Source organism: Python bivittatus, unplaced genomic scaffold (assembly GCF_059951505.1).
Source record: "Python bivittatus isolate LINGU-HERP-01145 unplaced genomic scaffold, Pbiv_v1 ctg000530_np1212, whole genome shotgun sequence".
In the NCBI taxonomy this organism is placed as follows: domain Eukaryota; kingdom Metazoa; phylum Chordata; class Lepidosauria; order Squamata; family Pythonidae; genus Python; species Python bivittatus.
The window spans coordinates 7,255,381-7,277,937 of record NW_028277085.1 but is presented as its reverse complement, the minus strand read 5'-3'; the positions used below and the strand labels follow the sequence as shown (position 1 = coordinate 7,277,937).

At 42.5% G+C, this 22,557-nt stretch overlaps 1 protein-coding gene across 6 annotated transcripts in view; it reads left to right on the top strand.

The window, feature by feature from the left end:
- LOC103054470 (tropomodulin-3) overlaps positions 1–22,557 on the top strand; it is a 64,575-nt gene that overhangs the window by 32,240 nt on the left and 9,778 nt on the right. For 3 of the 6 annotated variants that reach the window (XR_015797493.1, XR_015797494.1, XM_088148541.1), the window contains exons 1-4: positions 5,963–6,082; positions 14,417–14,614; positions 16,135–16,291; positions 21,723–21,845. Coding sequence is in view for 4 of the 6 variants with exons in the window: in XM_088148541.1 (XP_088004667.1) it covers positions 14,489–14,614; positions 16,135–16,291; positions 21,723–21,845 (406 nt within the window). In the remaining 2 variants the exon portion in view is untranslated. Of the gene's footprint in view, positions 1–129; positions 226–5,962; positions 6,083–14,416; positions 14,615–16,134; positions 16,292–21,722; positions 21,846–22,557 lie in introns of those variants that run through there. The other 3 variants (XM_088148543.1, XM_088148542.1, XM_007422178.4) reach the window with 2 other exon arrangements.

Here is a 22,557-nt window from a genome sequence, read left to right as displayed (position 1 = left end):
AAACCCTGGTCTTCCAAAGAGTAGTCCTATTCCCCCACCCCGTCTTAAGTTCAACAGTTAAAACGTCTTTCATCCAAGTGTCTCATTCCAGCACACAAAGTTTCCTATTCTGTTTTGTCTTTACTACAGCTCTGAAAGTTAAACAAGAGCATCTAGTTGAAGTTCACTGGTGTTTCTCAGCTGGCGATATCCCTGTCACAGATAAGATTCTGAAGCAGTCAGGTGGTGAGTCATGAAACTTAAGTCCCTAAAATTTAGTATAAATGATCAACAGAATGCTTGCAAACATATAAATGTCTTCAGAAAAAGTGGCCCTTTTGTTTCCGTTGTGATGGAATACAAGTTCTTCGACTGATTAGCGGAACTTAGATACAAAGCTTGAGAAACACTAATCTGGTGAACTTTATGACTGAGCGGGGAAATAGGCAGCACTTGTTTGACCCTTCAGGGTTCCCACTGATTTCTTTTATTTACTTATAATAAACATTACAAGCAGGCAGAGTCGCAACAATAAACATGTTAGGCCTTGATCTGGAGTGGAGGGTGAACATTGATGCCTGTGTTAGTGATAATGCAGGGGCTAGGGTATTTGAGATGCAAGAATTATGTGGTGTTTATGGTCATATGCAAATGAGATCCATCATCCCCATTCCTCAGGCTGAGATTTAATTTAGAGAGCCCCGGGAGGCAGCTAAATCCTGAAGTAATGGCAGCAGCTGAGTTTGTACCAAGAGGGCATCCCCAGGGCAAACTTAGAAGCAGTGATTTATAGACAGATTGCAGAAAACAGGTAAAGGGAGACAGATGGGGCTACTCAGGAAAAATATCACCCTCCCCTTCTCAATCATTCCTTATCAGTTAGAATGAAAAGCATGCTAGGTTTTCTTAATTAGAAGGAACACTCAAGCAATACTTTTGCACAGGTTCATCTGTGTCAAGAAACTGGATTCTACAAAGTTAAGATCCTGTTGCTTTCCAGTAGCTAAACTGAAAATGTTTAAAAGTCATCCTTGTGAATTGATGTCTGGTCATTTTCTGATATACATTTAATCTTTAATGCAACAATCAGAATCTATGAATTCACACTTCTACCATAATGTGACTTGTACGGTTTTGGTTTTGTGTGTTATGTGAATTCATCTGCCAGTAATTTGTTTACACATTGTAGTTAAAGAAACCATGATTTAATCCTTTACATGGACCTGGTCTTTTATTGGATCTGACCTCATTGCTTTCTTTCTTTCTGAACTCACAATGATACAATATAAAGCTCTGCACTGAATACCAATGTATGAATCTGATGAAATGAAATACCTGTCAGTAAAAGCTTTTACTGTAATATAAGCCTTAAAGGCACTAAAAGAGTAAATAGGCATTTCGCACATCTTCAGATGCCTATTCCAATCCTCACCTGGCACAGAAAATAGATTCTGGATCTGAACCTAAAGGGAGATGGAGAAACTTGATTAAAATTAAATCCATTACAACAGTAATGTAGGCTGAAGATTGCATTGCAAAACTGCAGTTATATTACAATAAACACATTTTGTTATTAGCCCCTAGATTTCCCCAGGGCTAGTGCATAAAATAAAATACTCACCAGATGTTTCATTGGACTAGGGATTCAGATCTTGTAGGTGGGCTGAGTCTTTCATACCTCCAGGAGAAAGAAGATGACAATAATATGAGTAGAGAATTAGTCTCTGTTGTATTAAAGATTAACTGGGGCTCAAAAACAGTTCTTTCCCCCAAAGCTTTTATACATCTTATAATCAACAGAATTCTAAAGGTTGTGGAAGACTCATCAATCATGCAGGTAAGCATGGCAGAAATAAATTCAGGACAGGGTTGTCAGGCAGATGTAGCCATTGAGCAGAACAAACAAGAGAGTTTGTAAACACAGCGGAGTTGGCTTCCCAACATGTGAACTGAAGAAGCAATGTTTAGCTGACCTTGACAGTTCTCTAAAAGCTGATTTGAGTTGGAACTGGTTAGTACTTGGGAAATGCCAGAACTTGCAGCCTAAACAGTTGAAAACACCCCCCCACACACAAAGGCAATGGCAAACTACTTCTACAAAACAAGAATGTAACCACAGTCACCAGGAGTTAAGCTCAACTCAGATTTTATACTTTTTTTTTTTACTAATACATTCTCATCTAAAACAGGAGAGGGCAACATGTGGCCCTCCAGATGTTGATGAATTCCAGTTCCCACCAGCCCCAGTTAGCATGGGATACTTTGATTTATAGGGAGGGTACTATACCAGATTGTTAGACTCTCTCATTAAGTAACTCTATTACTACCAATTTAAATCACAGAAGGAAGCCAACTGTCACCTCTTCCTCCCTGAATGGCATATCTCCCTGTCTATTCCTTGAAGCAATCTCTTAAATGCATATGACAATGTTTCCCAGTCTAGTAGGACAGCAACATTCAGAGTCATTTGAATTTACCAGATCAAAGATAAGCCCAGCTCTTAGCAGTTTTCTGTTTCCGGAACCCTAACCATACATAAAACCAGTCTGGTAAACATCAAACAAGATCTTCCACTATCATTGATGTATAATGAGCCATGCATTTATTTAATTAAACAGGGTGCCTCTTTAGAACAAGACATTATAAATAACCTAATTATAAGATGCATATTGCAACATGTCGTCTAAGATAAATGGTAAGATGCTCATCTTATTTCTGTCCCCCTCTGTGAAACTACACAGTCATCAAAGGCTGGGTTTAATTAGACTGCACTGGCCCTCCTCGAACCTTGAAATACACTCAATCAGTGCTCCTGGTTCCCGCTGACTAAACAGCACCCATGCACAGCTCACAGTGTTTCTCTGCCTATGTAAATAAAGAAGCTACTTTCATGGATTAAAGAATCCATGCCTTAGTGCAAGGTTTCAGTTCCCACACTGTTTCTGCAATTGCTTGTCAAAAGACAGACTCATTTCTCACAAATTATACATGATAAATGAGCCTGTGCCTGTTGGAACAATTGATTTATTTCTGTCTCCTTCCTGAACAGAAATCATTTTAAGATGGAATTTTATAGGTAACCATAAAAGAATCTCCTTTCTAAAATCAATTTTAGCTGCAGATAGCTGTATAAATCAAGCAGGAAGAAGACACGTCTTTATTCTCTGTTGTGGGAGATGTGCTTTCCAGGACTGAGCCCTGACTTGTGATCAATAACCAAATAATATTTACTGTCTACTGTACAACTCCAGTTAGGATATGCTCCATGCATTGGTCTAATGCAGTGTTTCTCAACCTTGGGACTTTAAGATGTGTGGACTTCAACTCCCAGAATTCCCCAGCTAGCCATGCTGGCTGGGGAATTCTGGGAGTTGAAGTCCACACATCTTAAAGTCCCAAGGTTGAGAAACACTGGTCTAATGCATGGAGCCACCATTCTGTCTTATGGAACAAATTCTTCTTTACCCCACTCATATCTAGAATCCTGAGCAGAAGCATTTCACAATCTGCACCATTTTGTTACAGATCCCATGTGCTCAGGTACATAGCATGCACACATCAGCAGATTTCTCATGAAAACATTTAATTTGGCCTTTTTGAGTATCCCAAACAGATCACATTTCTCATTAGAACAGAGATGAGCTCGCATGTGCTTTAAAAAGTCTGCATTAAGTCTGCATTTTTCTAAGACTTGTTGAACCTTTTAAATCGGTGCCTTCCGTTCTTCCAGAAGCTGAGCTTTCCTCTTGGGAGGCTTGAGGGGGAGGCCCTGTTTATTTTCAGCTGTGTTGGAGCCTTGGCTGAAAATATTGGGGAAAGGCTGGCCCATTAAGAAGCCCTACTGAATTCTAATGGGCTTCTACACAATGGCAGCCATCCTCTGACCACACAAAAGACCCCCTTCACTCAAGCCAGAGGCAGGGTGCCAGAAGCTCTCACCCTGCTCACTCTCAAGTGAAACTCACACAACCATTATACAGTCCAGGCTGCTCGGTTGCAGAAAAATCACAGATATGCTTTATGCATGACAGAACAAAGAGCCCTCAGAGAGCTTGGTCTTTCACACTGGACTTTCCTATCTTCAGACCAAAAGGAACAGGACCTTAACCTTGACTCCAGCCATGGGTCCATTTTCTTGAGGGTTGCCTCTTATTCAGAGCCACAGGAGCTCCCCAGAGTTCAGAAGAAGCTGGACGTTAATTGCATTTGCCCAGCTTCCAGCCAAGACAGAATTGTTGCTCAGAATGTCCAGTTAGTGTGGCTTTTTTTTTTTTAATCCACCATGTTTGGCACAAAAGTAGAAAGCATAAAATAAAGTCAGAGAAACCTAGAAAGGTAAGCTGTTGTGCAGAAAATGAGTTTGACCTGCTTGCTGGAGGATACATCTCACTGAACTCAGTTGGCTTCAAAATTGTGCTATAGCTTTTTTTCAACTTATGTAGGAAGAAACCTAATTGAACTCAATGAAGTTTTCTTCCAAGTAAGCATGTTTTGGCCACAATCTGGCAATAGCCAACCTACTCATATCTATTCAGAAAGAGTGCCATGTAATTCAATAATTTGATTCACGCACCATGCTCTGCCATCATTTCTTTGGAGTAGACTAGCAGTACATGAACCCATCCACTGGGGTTTATCAGCTATAATAAACTATGATTAAATCAAGCTATGGTTTAGTATAATGGATAAAGTCAGTTGTTGGTTCATTTATCCATTATGTTATGTCAAAATCTGGTTTATTTGGCTTTGGCTTAATGTGCTGTGTAGATTGAGCCACTGTGGATTGTAAACAGTGGTCCGTGGCATAGTGCAATGGATGGACCAAGCCATGAGAGTTATTTACAGTTAAATACATGTAGAATAGTAAGCTTAAATTGCAATCCATCGCCTATACTAGAAATCACTTCTGTTGCACAAAATGGGACCAACATCCAAATAACCTTGGGTGGAAATAGTGTTGTAATTTGCATACTCATGAGCAGCTAGTTGTTGTGTTGTGTTCCAACATTCCAGGTACCAACTATATACATATCTTTGCAGCATCAGACTTATCTTTTGCCTCTGAGCACATCAGCGGCTGGATGTTCTTTAGGCTACAATCCAGCCACATCATAAACACCAGAACTATTTGTACTTGCCCTCTGCTCTTTCTCGGTATGTTACTTCCTGGACAATGAGTCCCCAGGTTGGAAGGTATCCAATGAACAGGTTGACATCCTGGTTATGAGCGTCCATTAGCTTTTCTGGGCAGAAGATAGCATGGGTTGCCATTTTCCTTCTCCAATGGACTGTATTTAGTCTAATTCCTCATCAGTGATTGTTCCGGGAGTGGGCATTCCGAACAGAATTGCTCATAGCATCATTGGGATGTGCAAGGCCCATCACCCCTACGGTCCACAAAGGTTGCTCTGTTCCTGAACCCATTTCTGGAGTTTGCACAATACATGGAACCATAAATTCTGGATGAGCTACGAGCTAAGTTTGCACAACATGCTAAACTGCACACAACAAGGAATGATAAAGAAGATTAAAAGTAACCAAGCTTATCCGCTGGGTAAATGCAACACAAAATCTTTGAGCTGATGAAGCCTGCTGTGGCATGAAGGGGTGTGTAAAGTCAGCTTGTCATTAGTAGTTACAATTCATTGCTTGAGGGGAAAACGCAACCGACATTTCCATGGTGTGAATCTGGTTTACGATTGCAGCAGAAGACTGCCCCAGGAATATACCGGATTCAATGTTGCGCAGCTGCCTTTCCCAACCGGGAGGCCCCATGTAGATTGGGGCTACAGCTCCCATCATCCCCGGTCAGTCCGGCTAAGGGTAATGGGAAGCAGAGCGCCTCCCCACACCCAACAGGCGCTAACTAAACGAAGAAAAAGCTGCGATGGGAGGATCCCGTCTTTTTCCAACTGGCGCTACTACAGCTGCGTGGGTTGAACGGACTACAGCCGAAAATCAATGGCGGACTACAGCTCCCATGAAGCCAATCGGCACCTCCGAGCTATCGTGTACTCCAGGGAGGACGCGCAGGCGTAGTGGCCGGGCGGAAACAGCTACGGTAGTTTTTACAACTCTTCGAGGCTGGGACTTCTCCGGGCTGGTGAGTCTGGAGGGGGCACCGGGGCCTCGGGCAGGCCTTGTGGGGGGGCTTCAAGTGAGCCAGAAATGGGGGGCAAGTTTGGTCTGCCTGCTTTTCTCGTCTGTTGCCGTTCAGGAAAGTTTCGAAGTAGAGCGAGGAAATGGAAGAGGGAGGGCGAGGCGGTGAGGGCAGACTTTTGCCATGGAAAGGCGGGGAGGCGATCGGGCTTCCTCCCCCAAGCTGGCGCCCTCCAGGTCGGTCGGACTGCAGCTCCAATCGCGCGCCGTCAGGTAGTGCAGCCCGGGAGGATGGGCTGTGGAGTCCAGCGGGTGGCGGCTCAGAGCGGGCGCCTCTCTGCTTCCCCGCGGGAGCTGCGTGAGGGAGGCTGCGTGGGGGCTCTGCGGCTCCTGCGGGGCTGGGCGTAAAGCGGGGGGGGGGGCGCGAAAGGGAAGGAAGGTTGGGGCGCGGCAGGAGCCCCGTTCCTTCCAGTTGTCCTCTCTTGGCGTCCTCTTTCTCTGAAAACGTGATAACCCTCCCCACCCAGGGACCTCACTGCTCCGCCTTTGTCGTTGGGAACAAACCTCTCTCTCTCTCCTTTCCACCCCCCCAATTGAAAAAAAAATCTGGAGCCTTTCCCTTTTCTGCGACCTCCCATTCAAGCTCAGCGCTCCCCAGGCAAGCCGTGCCTGAAAACCTCTGGCCAAGGAGCTGCGGCTTGGCTGCTTTTTGACTCTTCCTGATGAAGTTGGCAGCCTGACCTTTAGCCCCGATCGCAGTCGTTTCCAGCGAAGTGTGCGCGCCCGTTTCGCTCTGCAGTTGCTTGAAAATGCTCTGGAGTTGAATGATTTTGATGTTCCTTACCCCCTATGCGCTCTCCGTGGATTTTTTTTTTTCCTCTGCGTGGTTGCCTACCATTTGGGATGGCTGCTTTTTCTTCCCGACCTTGTTGGGCTGAACAAAAGCAGTCTTTTACCTTTCTGTAAAGGGGGGGGGGCATGAAAAAAAGGAAAACTTGTGGTTAAGGTAGCTCAGTGATATAACCCTTATTTTGCCTCCCAAAAAGTTTCAGCTTCGATCCCACCTCAAACTGGGAAAGAGTACCCCTACAAGCCAGGACAGATCATACAGTACTGTGCAAAAGTCCTGCAGCCTTTTCCTATGTAATGCCTCCTAGAAGTGTTTGGAACTGTCTATCTCAGTGTTTCTCAACCTTGGCGGCTTGAAGATGTGTGGACTTCAAACTAATCTTACGAGGCAGGTCGTTGGCATCCCTTTGATTGCCCAGCAAGCTTCTAGATGAAGGAAAGAATGTTGAACGTTATTCTTAAAATTGCAACCAAGAGGAAAGGAAGTATAACAGGTAGAATCCAGACATCCGCCCTCTTTAATTTGTGCAATCATACCTCAATTTCAGACACTGTTAACATCCCTTCAGATGTTAAAAAAAAAAAAACACACACAGAGGGGGCGGCTTTCTCAGAAGTTCTGTGATTAAAGAATCTACGTTGCCAATAAAGGTAAATTAGGTTCTGTTACTTTAATAGAAAGGCGTTTCCAGTGCTGAGAGCACAGCTGAGTGGAACCGGAAATAAGAGCCTTTGAAAGGTCTGTTTGCATCCAGAAATGACACTTAAACAGCAGGCCTCCCTCAGTGCACCGGGCTCTGTTTTCTTAGGAAATCTAGACATATTTGAAACATGTTCATAATTATCTGGGACATCCTGCTCAGCTAGCTTTCTGGTATGGGTCTCCCCGATGTAGAGTTCCTAAGGATGGTTTGGGAGAATATAATGGTTATCTTTGTAATCTTCATCATTACTATACCTCATTATAAGCACATTCTTCAGTGGGTTGCAGAGGGATATTATGAATAAGATGTGCCTGGCATGTCTTACAGCAAAACCAGCTATCAGTTGTAAGAGTTGCTGTCTGTTGTGAGCTATTTCCCTGTGAGCAAGGTGTCATTATGTATGGAAAGGAAAAGGGTGAGAATATTTCAGGCTGAAATATAAATGGGATTGTCTTTCAACAAAAATCTGGTTTAATGGTTAGAATGATTGAGATGAGAACACCAGTCCTTTGGAATAGACAGCCATTTCTCAACTTTGTTCATGCTTTCCAATCCATGTCCTGCAAAGAACAATTATACTGTACAGTAACAGAAATCTGGATATGAGGCAGGACCCCTGTCAAGCAGTGGAGACAGCAACTGAACCAAACTGGCAAGGTAGTAGGGAGGAACTGTTTGGGAGGTTCTTGGCTCAGTAATGTTGGCCTCTTCTGAATTCAGATAAGGGGGTGATCGTCGACTGAGACCTGGAATGGTCTCAAATCACTTAACCTGAGGAGACCCATATAAAATGATGATCAATAGTCCCAAGTAGCAGAATTCTGCAAGGTGGCAGGATATGTGGTATATTCAAAATGCTTTTCCTCCAAAATACGTTACTCAGGTCATCCAGCATTCAGGCTTGCTAGCTGACTTCACCTAGAAGGCCAAGAACGACCCTTCTTCTCTTTTCTCCCCACTTTGGAAGTTTTCTCTGGCTGTCGAGCCATGCTATATAAATCACCATACACACAATGCTAATGCTTGATCTAACTGTATACAGAGAAAAAACGATAAGGCTCAATTATAGAAGAATCAGGTTAGGGCCAGCAAAGTGTCCTAAGGATATGATGACCGTATTTTCTTGGAAAAGATAAAAGACAAATCTGAAAGAGGTTCATAAGGATAAAACTTTTTAACTGTTTATAAGTTTGCTTTACAAAGGAAAATTGAAGAGCAGAGCCAAGAAGAACTTTACAAAAATGCATGTTCTAATAAAAATATCTAAAATCAAACAGTAGATGTAAATTTATTTTAAAAAGACCATTCAATTTCTATCCTTTTCACATGAATGTGAAAGGCTGGGCATTAAGTGGTACTACTTGTACAGTAAAAATTAAATGACCCAAATAAAGGACAAAAGTGAGTTTTTGAAAAATGAATAAATCTAAAGGACAGCCTTTTAAAATAAAGGATGTATGGTCACTGTACCTAAGAAAGACCCAAACGGATGGTACTGCATGTAGTTTTAAAGGCCAGGGCTGTAGCTTAGTAGCTGATCCCAAGTCTACAAGTGGGAATCTCAGATTCCAACTCCCAGGGACTCCAGTTCTAAAGAACAGGTAGCAGAAACCCCCTGAGTTTTGCTGTTGCAACATCGGCGTCACACTGGGTTTTTTTGCAGTCTTATCAATGTGTCTGGTGGTTTGGCCTGCAAGAGGATAAATGCCTGCCTGGGCAACAAATAATTTTCTATCCCACCTTTCCATAAAGAAATATAGCAGGATAACTCATAAAACCTGTTTAAAACATTTAAAACATGCAGACAGACAATATAACGAACCCATTGTTCATCCAAACAGGGCTGCCTTAGGCATAGGGTAGAAAATCAAACCTGAAGTGACAATGCAGACACCTGTGGAACAGGTTTGCACAACTGCCCACAGATTTCTGGCTGGGGAAGCAAGCAATGGAGTACATTAAAAAGGGTCGCTCTGGACCATGACCCTTCACGCTAGAATGCTTCGCAGCGGTCCCATGTATGTTAATGGTAATGATGCAGAGAACTTTATTGGACCATTCACCGTGCAGGAGTGAAGAGAAGAGTTAACTTTTCTACTGCTGTAAGATTCTAGGGAGGGAAAAAAACCCCCTAAGATTAGTCTTCCTGAACTACTGGCCCAGTTTCAAGTTTCTGATTGATGGTGGAAAACTGATAAACTCTGCCTGTCAGACCCTCCCTTCTTTAGTGAAGTTCATCCGGAGTCTGATCAGCAGAACACGTGCACTAGAAATAATGATGAAGTGTACATTTTGAAGCATGCTGGCCCAAATTAGCCCCCATTTATTTTCCTCTGAGGTCATTTTCTATTTCAAAAGTTGAGTAATGGGGCCTTTAGTCGACTTACAGTCCAACCCTCCACTTTAAAGGTATTTGGAATGGAAAAGAAACAAAACTCAAACATTGCAACTTGCCTTTCTTGATAACCTCCTTGAGGCCTTGAGAGTGCTTCAGGTCAAAGGGTTCTTGGTACGTGCATTTTCCATCCCTTTGCTAATGTATTTCTTTAGATTTTAAAACAGGAAGGTTGGCATTGCTGCCTTCATCATAGATGTGCTCTGTGCAGATGAGGGATTAAAAATGTTGGTTTTATGCCAGGAATTTACCTGAGGGCTTGAAGAATCTTCAATCTCTGCAATCAGGGCAGAGTTTTGGAAAACTTTGTACCCATTTTACAGATAGGTGATACTGAGATCATAAAACAGTGCTTTCAAAAGCAGGCAAAGCTTAACAGTCAAAAGTGAGCCACATATCTCCAAAAGTATCTTCCTATTTTTTTCTATTAGCAAAAGTGCCTCCTTCATGTATTTCTGCTTCTAAAAATGAGACTTCCTTGTTTTCTTGGCAAAATATGGAAATGGTTTGCCACTGCCACCTTGGAGGGTGTTTTTGTTCTTTGTTTTTAATTTCCCAGTCCTGACATTTCCTAGTGGCCTTCCATCCAAATACTAATCAGGTCTGCCCCGCTTATCTTTTTGTGCGATCAGCCAGATGTGCTGTCTCTTCTCTTTATAATTAGGACAGGCTAATTTGGCCTAGAGTCAGGCTGCAATACTCAGAACGCACAGTCATCTGGTGAGTATTACCAACCAAATGTAGGGAGAGAGGAGAGTCTGAAGTTGTAGCCAAGCTGGATCGATGCATATTTATCTAGAAGTAAGGCGTACGGAGTCTGGCTTAGGAACTTAATTATCTCAAAATAATTTTATACATGGGAATTTGCAAAGCAGAGCATGCCCTGACTAGTTTGTAGGTGGGTGCATCTCAGCATGGCATGCATTTCCACAAATCCAGTCAGCCAACCATTTTTCCCTCTGGCCAGTGATATCCCAGCACCAAGAGGACTTAATGCAAGGGAAGAAAGGAAGCAGAGGGACTACGTGGCCAGGCTTTGCTGTAGGGCAGATGCTGCTGTCTCTTCTTCTCCCGGAGAATTTCTGGAGCCCCATTCTGTGGAACCAATCAGAGGTGCTAAATTTGCCCACGGGTAACAACTTTGCACACTGAGCCAGCTCAGTATATAACTGAGAGTTTTCTTTAATCTGGCTTAAGTAAACAGCCCACTGACAAGCCTTGGTCATTGAAGAGAACAGTTCTCTGTGTGTGTCCAACCCCATCATCAAAAGATCTTTCCCATGGTGCACACCCGCCCACCAATGCTGTGATCTTCTGTGCTTATAAACAGATCCACTAGTGCTTGAGGGGATCCATCCACACAAGGGGGACTTGGCACAGACACGGAGAGCTTGACAGGTCAGGGTGGTGCCATGGTTATGAATTGCAGGAGGCCGTTTTCTTTTGAGATACTGGCTTGAACAGACAAGCAGCATCAGGAAGAGGGGGAAAACACGTGTGCGCAAGGGCTGGGAAGTCTGGCCAGCCTCCTGTGTGAGATCACGATCCTTCCCTGCTTTTCAAACCGTCACCAGAATGTGCCAGGGGCGGGTGAACTGCAGAACCTGAAGTGTTTTGTGGTTGCTCTGCAGAGCGCCAGGCACATCTGAGTGTTACTCTGGAACATACAGAGTTGGTTATGGTGTCGACTAGAATTTGCCTGGCTAGCCTATACAACATCCTTTTCCTGTCTGATGCTCTCCAGAGGTATTGGACTACAATCTGTATAATCGCTGGCTAGGATAACAGGAAGCACAATTGAACATTGGGAGAGAGCCAGGTTGGAGAAGGTTGATAGGAAACATGTGCTTTGCAGCAAGCAGACATTCTGGGGTGGCTGAACTAGAGGACAATGTTCCCCTCCATTGGCAATGTTGCCTGGAGCTGCTGGGAATTAGGGTTCGGTAATCTCTCAATTCCCCATCCCTGAACACCCTGCTCTGGGCACCTTGAGCTTGAACAGCATGTTGTCTAATGCAGTGTTTCTCAACCTTGGCAACGTTAAGATGTGTGGACTTCATCTCCCAGAATTCCCCAGCCAGCTGGTTGGGGAATTCTGGGAGATGAAGTCCACACATCTTAACGTTGCCAAGGTTCAGAAACACTGATCTAATGGGCTGCAGAGTGAAATCGAGCAGTTGGAGCAGTGTTTCTCAACCATGGCAACTTTAAGATGTGTGGACTTCTTCATGGCTGGCTGAGGAATGCTGGGAGTTGAAGTCCACACATCTTAACATTGCCAAGGTTGAGAAACACTGAGTTAGACTGTGCCTTGGAAGTAAACATGGGAAGTCCTTAGGGTCCGGTCTGTAAGTGAAGTTGAGCAGGAGGAAGTTTTGGACTTGGCAGTGACAAACACAGAAGCAGCTGGCAGATTTTGATAATCAACAGGAATGTGATAAAACACATGTGAGCAGTGGTTGAAATCCTTTTTAATGGTTGTGTGGGGCTGTGGTGAAAGAAAAACAGCAACAGCAAAAGGCACGCAAATAACACTGTCTTCCCCAATGTGACACCCTACAATCCCCAACATCTGGAACCAGAGCAGGAAAAGGTTGCCCTAGCAAATGGGATGTTCGGCAAATGGGATCTTGGTTCAATGTGTGAACTCATTGTCTGTTTGACATAGTCCCTGCTGACTGGCAGCGATTCTCCTGGTTCTCAGTGTCATTCCTGCCATTTCTCACCCAATTCTTTTTCAGCTGGATAGATCAAGGATTAAACTTGGAAAGTTAGGCATGCCAAAGGGAGCATTGTTCTTGTGCTGCTCCTGTGTTTTGGGGACCACATCTGCCCCTCACAAGCAGTTAGCTCATCTTGCTCCAAGAGTTTCTAGCAGCACCTAGCAAATAGATGCTTGTTAAGATGATCTCTTAGTAGTAAATGCGGGTAGCGAAGCTTGGAACTCCAGCAACTTGGCCAAAAATAGTGTTGCTGTTGCTACTCGTGATTTGTGCCTTGTTTGTAGCTGATGTTGCCTGTGTGCAAACTCTGTGTTGAAGCTGTGAAGGTGACCTCAACAGATGAAAGAAATGGTCTTTATATAAGATAAGCCTAGGAGTTCAGTCTCAGTGTAGTTCTTAAGACTAGTAAATATTTTGCCTCTGTTTTCCCTCTATCCTCTTGGTGTTTCAACACTGAAGTTTATATTTTCCATTACTGATCTAAACTAATGTTGGTCCTTTACTAATTGGGATAATAAGACTGTAGGGAATAAAGAGATGGCCTTATGCATTTTCTCCCTCTAAGCTCAGAAATGGGGATTTGTAAGTACTTTCTTGTACTTCCCAAACTCAAGAAGCAGTCTGTTTTCTGCTTCTTTTCACTTCTCTGAATGTTGTGTGATACAGTTCTAAAATAATGTAACAGGGCATGCCAAAAATGAGTAACTTGGGTAAAATGTGTGTTCAGATAATGGAGCTAGCTGTGTTTTTTTTTCCCCCAAACACTTTGCAGGGTGATACAGAAAAAAGAACAGAGGTATTATGAATGTAGGTGAAACTGACACAAACTAGAAATAAGCTAATCCATCTAAACTGTTTATGGAAGCCGTACTTTGGAAAGGATTGGAGACCTATCCTTCCAACCAGCTCTAAAAATTATTTAAAAACAGTCATCTTTTCAGATATAGAGTTTACCTTTATTCCAAGCATCATTTTTTCCTTTTCTCCTGCTCCTCGTTTTCTTTTCCTCTCTGGTATAATTCACATAACTTGTAGCCACCATCATTATTAACATACATCTAGAAGAGTGTTTCTCAACCTTGGCAACTTTAAGATCTGTGGACTTCAACTCCCAGAATTCCCCAGCCAGCATGGCTGGCTGGGGAATTCTGGGAGTTGAAGTCCACAGATCTTAAAGTTGTCAAGGTTGAGAAACACTGATCTAGAAGGTACCAGATTGGGGGAAGGTATGTTTTGCACCATTTGGATCCAGAGCAGGAAAGGTGCTGTGGAATTTGGCGTCAGTGCACTTCATTTACCTGTCGGTGGTTTCTTCAAGACACCTGGTGCACAGTCCCAGGAAAAATTGTGTTCAAATTAAGGAGGTATTAAGGGAGGTAGTAAGCCCAGGAAAAGGAGCAGTTGCTGATAGGTACAATGAACATTTCCATGCTCGATCTGGAGCACTTTTCCTGTTTTAGTTATGAAGAGTGCATCATCTTATGTTTTTGGAGGAATACTTGGCCATCAGTATAGCGGTAAAACAATTGTAGATATTTTTCCTTGCATCCTCAGATGCGTCGCTCAAGGGAACTATGTTTGGCTGTTGGGTCCCACTAGAGAGCTCTTGCAATTTGCAAAATGTTCAAGACGTTGAGTACATTTTTTTTTCCTTTCTATCATTCAAGGTAAAAACACAAGCTAAGGCCTTGGTCTTGCTATCAGTTTGAAAAGCTACTCGACATTCATCTGCCAGAGTTATGGCACTCCCTTTCCGGAAAGACTTGGACAAATACAAGGAACTTGATGAAGATGAAATCTTGGGCAAGTTGACTGAAGAAGAACTGAAGCAACTGGAAACCGTCCTGGATGACCTTGATCCAGAGGTGCATACATATGGCCCTAATGTTTTGTTAGCTTTTCCATAGCTTGCTGATGCTGCTATAACAAGGTTGTTCTGTAAGGCAGGGAACCTTGTGGTGTCTCAGCTATGGTGGAACTACAACTCCCAGCATTTCTCACCGTTGCCCATGTTATCTGTTGGGAGCTATGGTTCAGCAACATCTGGAGGTCCATCTGAAAACTCAGTTAAATTTAATTTAGCTTCTTGTCATCCTTCAGGGAAGGCAGCTTATTCTGTTTGATGAAATGTTTGTTTGTTTGTTTTAGCATGGGGGGTGCATATGTGTGTCCATTTAATTTGTCTAAATCTGCTTGTGGGCTTTCCAAAGGCATCTTTCTTGCCACTCTGGGAAACTCTACACTGGAAGTGACAGACTGTTGTTCTCTTTGAGCAAGGCTGCTTTCGTGTTCTACAATCTGTGTTTGTTTTGCTTCCTGTCCCAGAATGGGGAACTTTTTTTCCTGTCTGACAGCATAGGGGATGGTATCTTTTGGGGATAGTGTATTAATGTATGTAAGCAGATTAATGGAAAAATATTTAACCGTTAAAGGTCTTAATGTGTTTTAGATGTATTTATAGTTTTAATGTTTTTTGGAAGTTGCCCAGAGTCCCCTATTGTGGGGGAGATGGGCGGCGGAGAAATCCAATAAAATAAATAAATAAATAATGTAATGTTGAACAATATACCAAAGCTTTGGAATTTGACTGTTTATCAGGAAATTAGGAATGTGATATTATTCCAGATGTCAAGGAATGGTTGTTGAAAATCTGTGATCTATCCCTTTTGGAACATGCAGTCTTTTCAACTAATCAAAGAATGCAGCCATATGTATTATTATTGCAGCGATTTTGTGATATTTTACAATAATGTTTTGTACGGTTAATATTATGGTAGTGAATTCATCAGTAAACCAGTGACCATTGATAAATATAAAATATAAGGTAGATCTTTTCTTTCTTAGTTTGTATTTTTAGTTTGCTTGGAGTTGTCTCTTTTCTATTTCTTTTTTAAGATTAGAGATTGTTAATTGTGTGTGCATAAAAAAAACTCTAGAGGGAATTTGCAGGGTCAGAGCCAATGTGGTGGATCTCCCTACTTGTCCCCTTGCTCTTTGATCCCTTCTCTCTCTCTCCCACTCTTTTTTTTTCTTTTTCATTTTTTCTGTCTCCCTCTTTCTCTTTTTAGGAGACTGCTGAGCAACGAGGCCCCAGACTGAAAGGATTTGCTTGAAAGCGGCTGGGGGCAGGGGGATAAGAAAGAAGGCTAAGGACTCATTTGATGATAGAGAATGTTTTTCATCTTCCAGGAATGGCATTACATCTCTGTTGACCTGTCAGTGAAAGCAGGTCGAACATGTTTCCTATGTACAAAAGCCTCTTATTTTGATTCATTCTCAGGACATGTTCGGGGCTTTATATTGAACCCCCTCAGTGTAAAGGTTGTCATTTGGTTTGATGTCTGTGCGAGTGCAAGAGGATTCACCTGCTCCTTTCATTTTGCAGAACGCACTGTTGCCAGCAGGTTTCCGGCAAAAGGACCAGACTTTGAAAAAACCCTGTGGGCCTTTTGACCGAGAGAAGCTTCTTGCATTTTTGGAGAAACAAGCACTGGATCATAAAGATGTTGAGGATGTTGTGCCTTACACGGGAGAAAAGAAAGGTAATTGCTGCCACTGAGCAACTTGGCTTGTCCATGCTCCAATTTCTTTCTCTCTACCCCCACTCACAGACTGGATTCCTATATCATGTTGAACTATTTTGTGTTTATTAAGCCATCATCAGCTGGATGTAGCGCCCCATAGTGAGCCATCAACCATAATTAATAAGCCACAGTGGCTGAGTTCCCTCATAATTACACTTAACATACCATTATAGCTTAGTACAAAGTGTGAACGCTTATTTCATGTATATGTTGCCTTTCCTCTGTGAGTACCAGGCAGGATACATCCACCTCCAGTTTACTCCCACAACAACAGCCCTGTGAAGTAGGTTAGGCTGAGAGAATCCATGAGAGTCCGTCCCTCCACAGATGAGTGAACTCCCCATCCAGTCCAATCCCTTAGCTCCTGTGGTTGGGAAAAGCTGTACTAGGGAGTAAGCCCCATGGGTTCTGAACAGGCATGCATTGGGTTGTGGTAATAGGTGTGTAAAGTGTGTACAACAGGCTTCCTTGGAGTTTAAAAAGAGGGCAGGCAAAAGACACCATCTTTCCAAAAGATCAAACCCTTTTTTTAAAATCCATCATTGCTATACAGTAGCTTGATAGTTTTCTCCTCCTGTTCCAGTTTGGGTGAAAGGAACAATGAGTCACTGTAGTCTGCAAAGGGAGCTGATGTAACAGAGTTTCCTTTCACAAGATGACATTTATGATGTAAATTTCATTGAAGTGACAAGGGCAGCTTTGTGGCTAGGGGTCTGTGAATTCTCAAAGGTTGTGTGAAAAACTGGCCTGATACCCCAGTCAGATTCTGCTGGTCTGGGTAATACTAGCTTAGATGGACCAGTACTAGCTTAGATTCAACAGAAAGCAGCTTCCTGTGTTCCTCTGATACTGCAGCTTTTAGATAGGTAAGGTAGTCCTATGATGCAACTGGTCTGAGGCAGCTTAATTGCTCCCAAAGCAATACAGGAGATTTGATGTGGCCTGTGATGATGGATGGATATGGATGGAACTGCCTTGCTTAATTGTTTGTCATTAAGGGTGTGCCCAGACTCGCCTAGAATGTAAATGGATAAGTGGCTGCTGTTGACATCAGTGTAGTAGTACCCTGGGTCCCAAAATAATATTTGCTTTGTTCCATAGCTCCAGCCAATCCCTTGTGAACTAACCTTGAGATCACCTTTCTCCACCCTGGTGTGCTCCAGAGGTGTTGAGTTCAATTCTCATAATTCCATGGCCAATCAACACATCAGGAAGGCACTGTTGGATGCCACCATGTTGGTCCATGATCCTCAGGCCCCAACATCCATTTGGGGAGAGGGGGAAGGGTTCATCTCTGTTTAGTGAAGCTCCTTTAGTATCTCTAGCTCAAGGCTTGTGATCTTTCTTAAGAGTAAAGAAGAAAATATTTTAGGAATATTGCAAAGTTTATACAGGTAGTGCCTAGTTTAAGAACGAATTCTGTTCCCAAGGTCTGTCCTTAAGTTGAATTTGTATGTAAGCCAGAACAGTATTATACTATATAAGTAGAATTGTGTAATTAACTCAAATCGTTGTGTATTTAACTCAAATTTTGCTACAATAGGCTCCATTCTTAACTATGGGTCATTCTTAAACTGGGCGTTCCTGACCCAAGGACTACCTGTATGTTCATGCTTATAAGATGGGATGGAGGACCTATAAGCTTGCAGAAGATTTAAACTACAGTTCCCATCCTTAATCACTCGACATATTGGCTGGAACCGGTGGGCCCAATAATAAATAGAGAATTGCTGGTTCATTATCTCAACTATTCAGTCTAGCTAAACCATGAATTGGGCTCATTGTTGTTGAATTTTATTTCATTTCCTCCTTATTTCTGTTTAGGTGAATAATATGATTTGATTTATGCTTAGCATGTTGCATGAAACCAGCTAACTGAGGTTTGTAAGACATGGTTTCTGACTTAACATATGGAACAAGCTAGAACAGCTTGTTTAGTAAACCCTAATTAGTGCAAGGGGGAGCCCTGCTGCTTAATACTTTGAATATCACGCTCTCTTCGTTGTCTTGATGCCATTCATTGCATTCAGGCGATCATCAGTGCATAAGCATTGGGGCAGACTTGATGCATTTTCCTGGTTTTCAAAACAAGCAAAACCGGTTCTTGCTTCTCTGAGCAGCTTCCTCAGTAAATAAATGTAGGGTTCCCAAATCATCATCAGAACTTCCATGGCTTTTATGAACGCATGTGCAGATGTGTTCTCTGGGCAATGTTTGTGTTGGTTATGCGTCAAGAAGGAAGAATCTGCAAGAGCTTTTTGGTCTTCTGCCAGCTGTTAAGTCATTATTTCCAAAGGCCTTAGAGAGGGTTTTTTTTCACCCCTGGAATGAGCAAACAATGAGCTTAAGATTTTTCTTTTAAGTATTTGCTCATTACCTGGAAAGAAATCTTAACTTTTCTCTGAAGACAAGCAGAGGTGAGGCCCAAACAAGAGGAATCTTGTTAGCTTTGGAAAAACAAACTTGTGTTTCAGGTACACCCCCTTCTACAGAGGGAGCAGCTAAATCCCATCCTCAGGAGCTTGATCACAGCATCTGGAAGAGAAGAATAGCTCAGCTTGCGTTTAAATATGGTTCAAATGAGGGTAGCCCTGTGGTGTCTGGTTCAGTTGGAAGCAAGTCCTCCAATCTCTGAAGTTGCTCCCAAGTAGAGCTGACAAAATATTTTACTATTCTAGATTTAAAAAATAATAAAAGTTTACTATTGCTAATAGTATTTGGGGTCAGTAGAATAGTTATTTCTGAGTATAGATGATTAGTGGAGCAATAATAGGGAAAGTTTGCTTTGTTCTAGAGCAGTTTCTCAATCTCAGCGAGTTTAAGATGCGTGGACTTCAACTCCCAGAATTCCTCAGCCAGCATGCTTCCTCAGGGGAATTCTGAGAGTTGAAGTCCACGCATCTTAAACTCGCTGAGATTGAGAAACACTACTCTAGAGGGTTTTTTTGTTCAAAATTCAATTTCTTCAGTTGTGCCATGGCCAACTCCCCTATATTCCTGGTGAATTGACAGGTGGGTAACAGGTCATTTGGAGTAGACAAAAAATGGGAGGTGAATGAAATAAACAGCCTGGAGGTTTCAGCCTTAATGGCTTCATTTATTTAAATAAACAAGACAACACAGACAGTTGCAACATTCTTGTGTAAACTCTACTTGGCTCCCATCCTAAGTATCCCAACCAAAGATTGAGCACCATGAAATACAGCAGCCAAGTTCAGATGTGATGTAGGTTTGCAATAATTTTGTTCACTTTGCACTTGGTTGAAGTGCTGAAAAAAGCCTGCCATGATCATTTATGAATGGTGATTGATAGCTTGACATTATACAAGCCTCATGATTTGAGGAAATCATGGTTTGTTCAATCAGCCATTGTTAAAACAAATTGTGGCTTAGAATAATAGTAAATCATATGGATTGAGCCTAGTACTGGCTGATTGCAATCACTCGGCCCTCATAAGGTTATAAAAATAAGGGTGGAGTGAAGATGAATCTTGAATGTATTCTGTCAAATCCAAGTTGCATTTTTAAATAATTTAATAAATTATTAATTTATTAAACTTGTATGCCACCCAACTCCCAATGACTCATTTTTCCCCAAGAAAATGCCAACCTTGGAGTCTTCTGCTGGCTTCCATTGATTGCAATGTTGCTGAGATGGATTCCAGATGCTGCAAAATTTTCTTTCTGACCATTTTATCTTGAAAAATCCAGGTTAGCGCTTGCCAAGGCTTGTGATGATGTGCAAGTAAATGTAAGAGAAACAGAAACCAGATGGTGAAGGGAGTTAGGAAAGGAAATCCACAGCTGTTTGTGCAGTTGTACTTCCCATATTAAGCCAGGCTTAGTTTATGATTAATTAAAATATCTACATTCTGTCTTCCTATAAAATGATGTATGTGCCTAGACATATGTATGCATGAGCATACACATACCTGTATATACAAAAAAAATCCCTTTTTAGAGGCAGCCTGTAAGTATACATTTAAACACAGATAGATCTAAGTAAGGTTAGAGTTACATATAGATATACTTTATTCTGGGAAGTGTGTGTACGTGTGGTATAATTATAGAGTTGGAAGAGTCTGTCGGAGACCTACCCCTTGCTTAGGACAGAAATTCAAAATAAAGTGGCCATCTGACCAAACTGGAGCCCACCACTTTTCTGTGTAATTGCTTCCACTGTTGACCTGTTCTTACTGTCAGGGATATCCAATTCTGCCTTCCTATAACTTAAACCCCTTCTTCTGTGTCATGCCCTCTAAGATGATAGCCTCCTTCTCTCTGTGCTTAGTACTGTATTTGAAGAGGGCTCTTACATTCCTTCTTCTGCATCTTCCCAAAGCTAGTTCCTTCAGCCTCTCTTCTTTTGCCTCTTGGCCAGCCTCTGAACCTCTTCCAGTTTCCCTTGAAGCTGCTCTTGGACAAATGAGGTAATGAAGTAAAGTGACTGGGGAAGAAAGAAAGCACATCAGTGGAGCAATTTTTTTTTCCTCCCAGGACTTTTTTTAGAAGAGAAATATTACTTGGTTTTGTAAAACAATGTTAAGTCTATTTATGGGTTAGGCTACATTTTTCATTGGTTTCCTGCCTGCCTATGATGGAAAACCACATCTCCTTGCCAAAAGAAAGAAAGAAGTGTGTGTGTGTGTGTGTAGGGGGAAGGAGGATTGTAGAGCCATCAAAGGATAGTGCTGAGTAAATCTCCATAACCTTGGGGCCACCACAGAGAAAGTCCCATCCTCTGTGTCTCAGACATTATGGAAACACAGAGAAAGGCTCCTGAAGAGCTCTAAAATACAGACATGTTCACAGGAGAGGAAGGATGTGTTTAAAAGAGGAGTGTAAATGCAAAACCATTGAGAGATTTTTCTGATAATAAAGGTTTCCTTCAAGTTGAGCTCCACTCCTGGTCACTTGATGTCCATGTCCATGCTGTTTTCTTCACAACAATGGGGAAGCGGTTTTGTATTGCTTTCTTTCAGAATATTTTTTTATTTCTTCAATACAGCCCTGAGATTTGCTGCTGGTCTCTCACTAGGTCCAACCTGGCTTAGTTTTGGGGATCAGCCAAGGGCAGAAGGTTACTGTCTCCTAACTTGACATTCTGGTAGAGGCTGAAGTATCATTTACTTCATGCAAGGTCATCTTGTAGGTTGACTTTATCCAACCTGGCACCCTCCATTGTATGGGAACTGCAAGCCCCAGGATTTCCATCCAAAATCAGGTCTCAAAGTACAGTACTTGGCCGCTAGAAACATTGCCTGGTGCTGATGGGAACTGCAGTCCCAAACAGAGGCAGGCACCAGGTTACTTCTGTTTTAGAGTCAACTGTTCAGAGCTAAGCACTGAGGCTGTCCTAAACTGCACATCTTTATCTTCCCTTGAACAGGAAAAGTTTTTATCCCCAAACAGAAACCAGTACAATCTTACATAGAAGAAAAAGTGATGCTTGACCCAGAACTGGAGGAGGCATTGACAAGTGCTACAGACACAGAACTGTGTGACCTTGCAGGTCGGTAGGATTTGCTAAGGTGGTGGGTTTTTTGTTTGGAGCGGGGGAGTTGCTTGATTGTCTTGCTTATTGAAGATGAAATGCATGCGTATGAATATTCATGAAAGACTTTTCTGAATGGAATGTTGCTTGACTAGCAGGCTTTTGGAAAATAACAACAGAAGGAAGTGGGGAATGAAATTAGCGCCACATCTACGTTTGCACATCCATTGGCAGATTCTTCCTCAAATGTATGCAAGTGCAGCTAATGAATCTGCATGAAGATAGTTTCCTTTTCATTCCCCTCTGCTAGCCAGAAGAATCCTAATGTCTCTGAGAGCCTGCCTTGTTCGGAATAAACAGGCTTCCAATCCCTGTTTTCTATGCAAACACAAACATGGAATCTTCCTTGTCTATCAAAGCGATGCCCAAAATACATATAACTGGAATAGGCACATCATATTCCACTGCTCTTGCCTTCTACCCCTTCCTCTCATTTTCCCCCCACATTAAATTTTCAACTGACAGCTGCTTGGGGCAGAGCCTTATCCCCTTATTTCCCAGTAAATTAATACGCATGTTGATTGATTACGTGCCATCAAGTCGTGTACTTCTCCTAGCAACCACGTAGATAGATTTTCTCCATGACGATCTGTCCCTAACCTGGTTCTTCAGCTCTTCCATCGGTATACTCGTCACTACTGTAACCGGGTCCATCCCCCTTGCTGCTGGT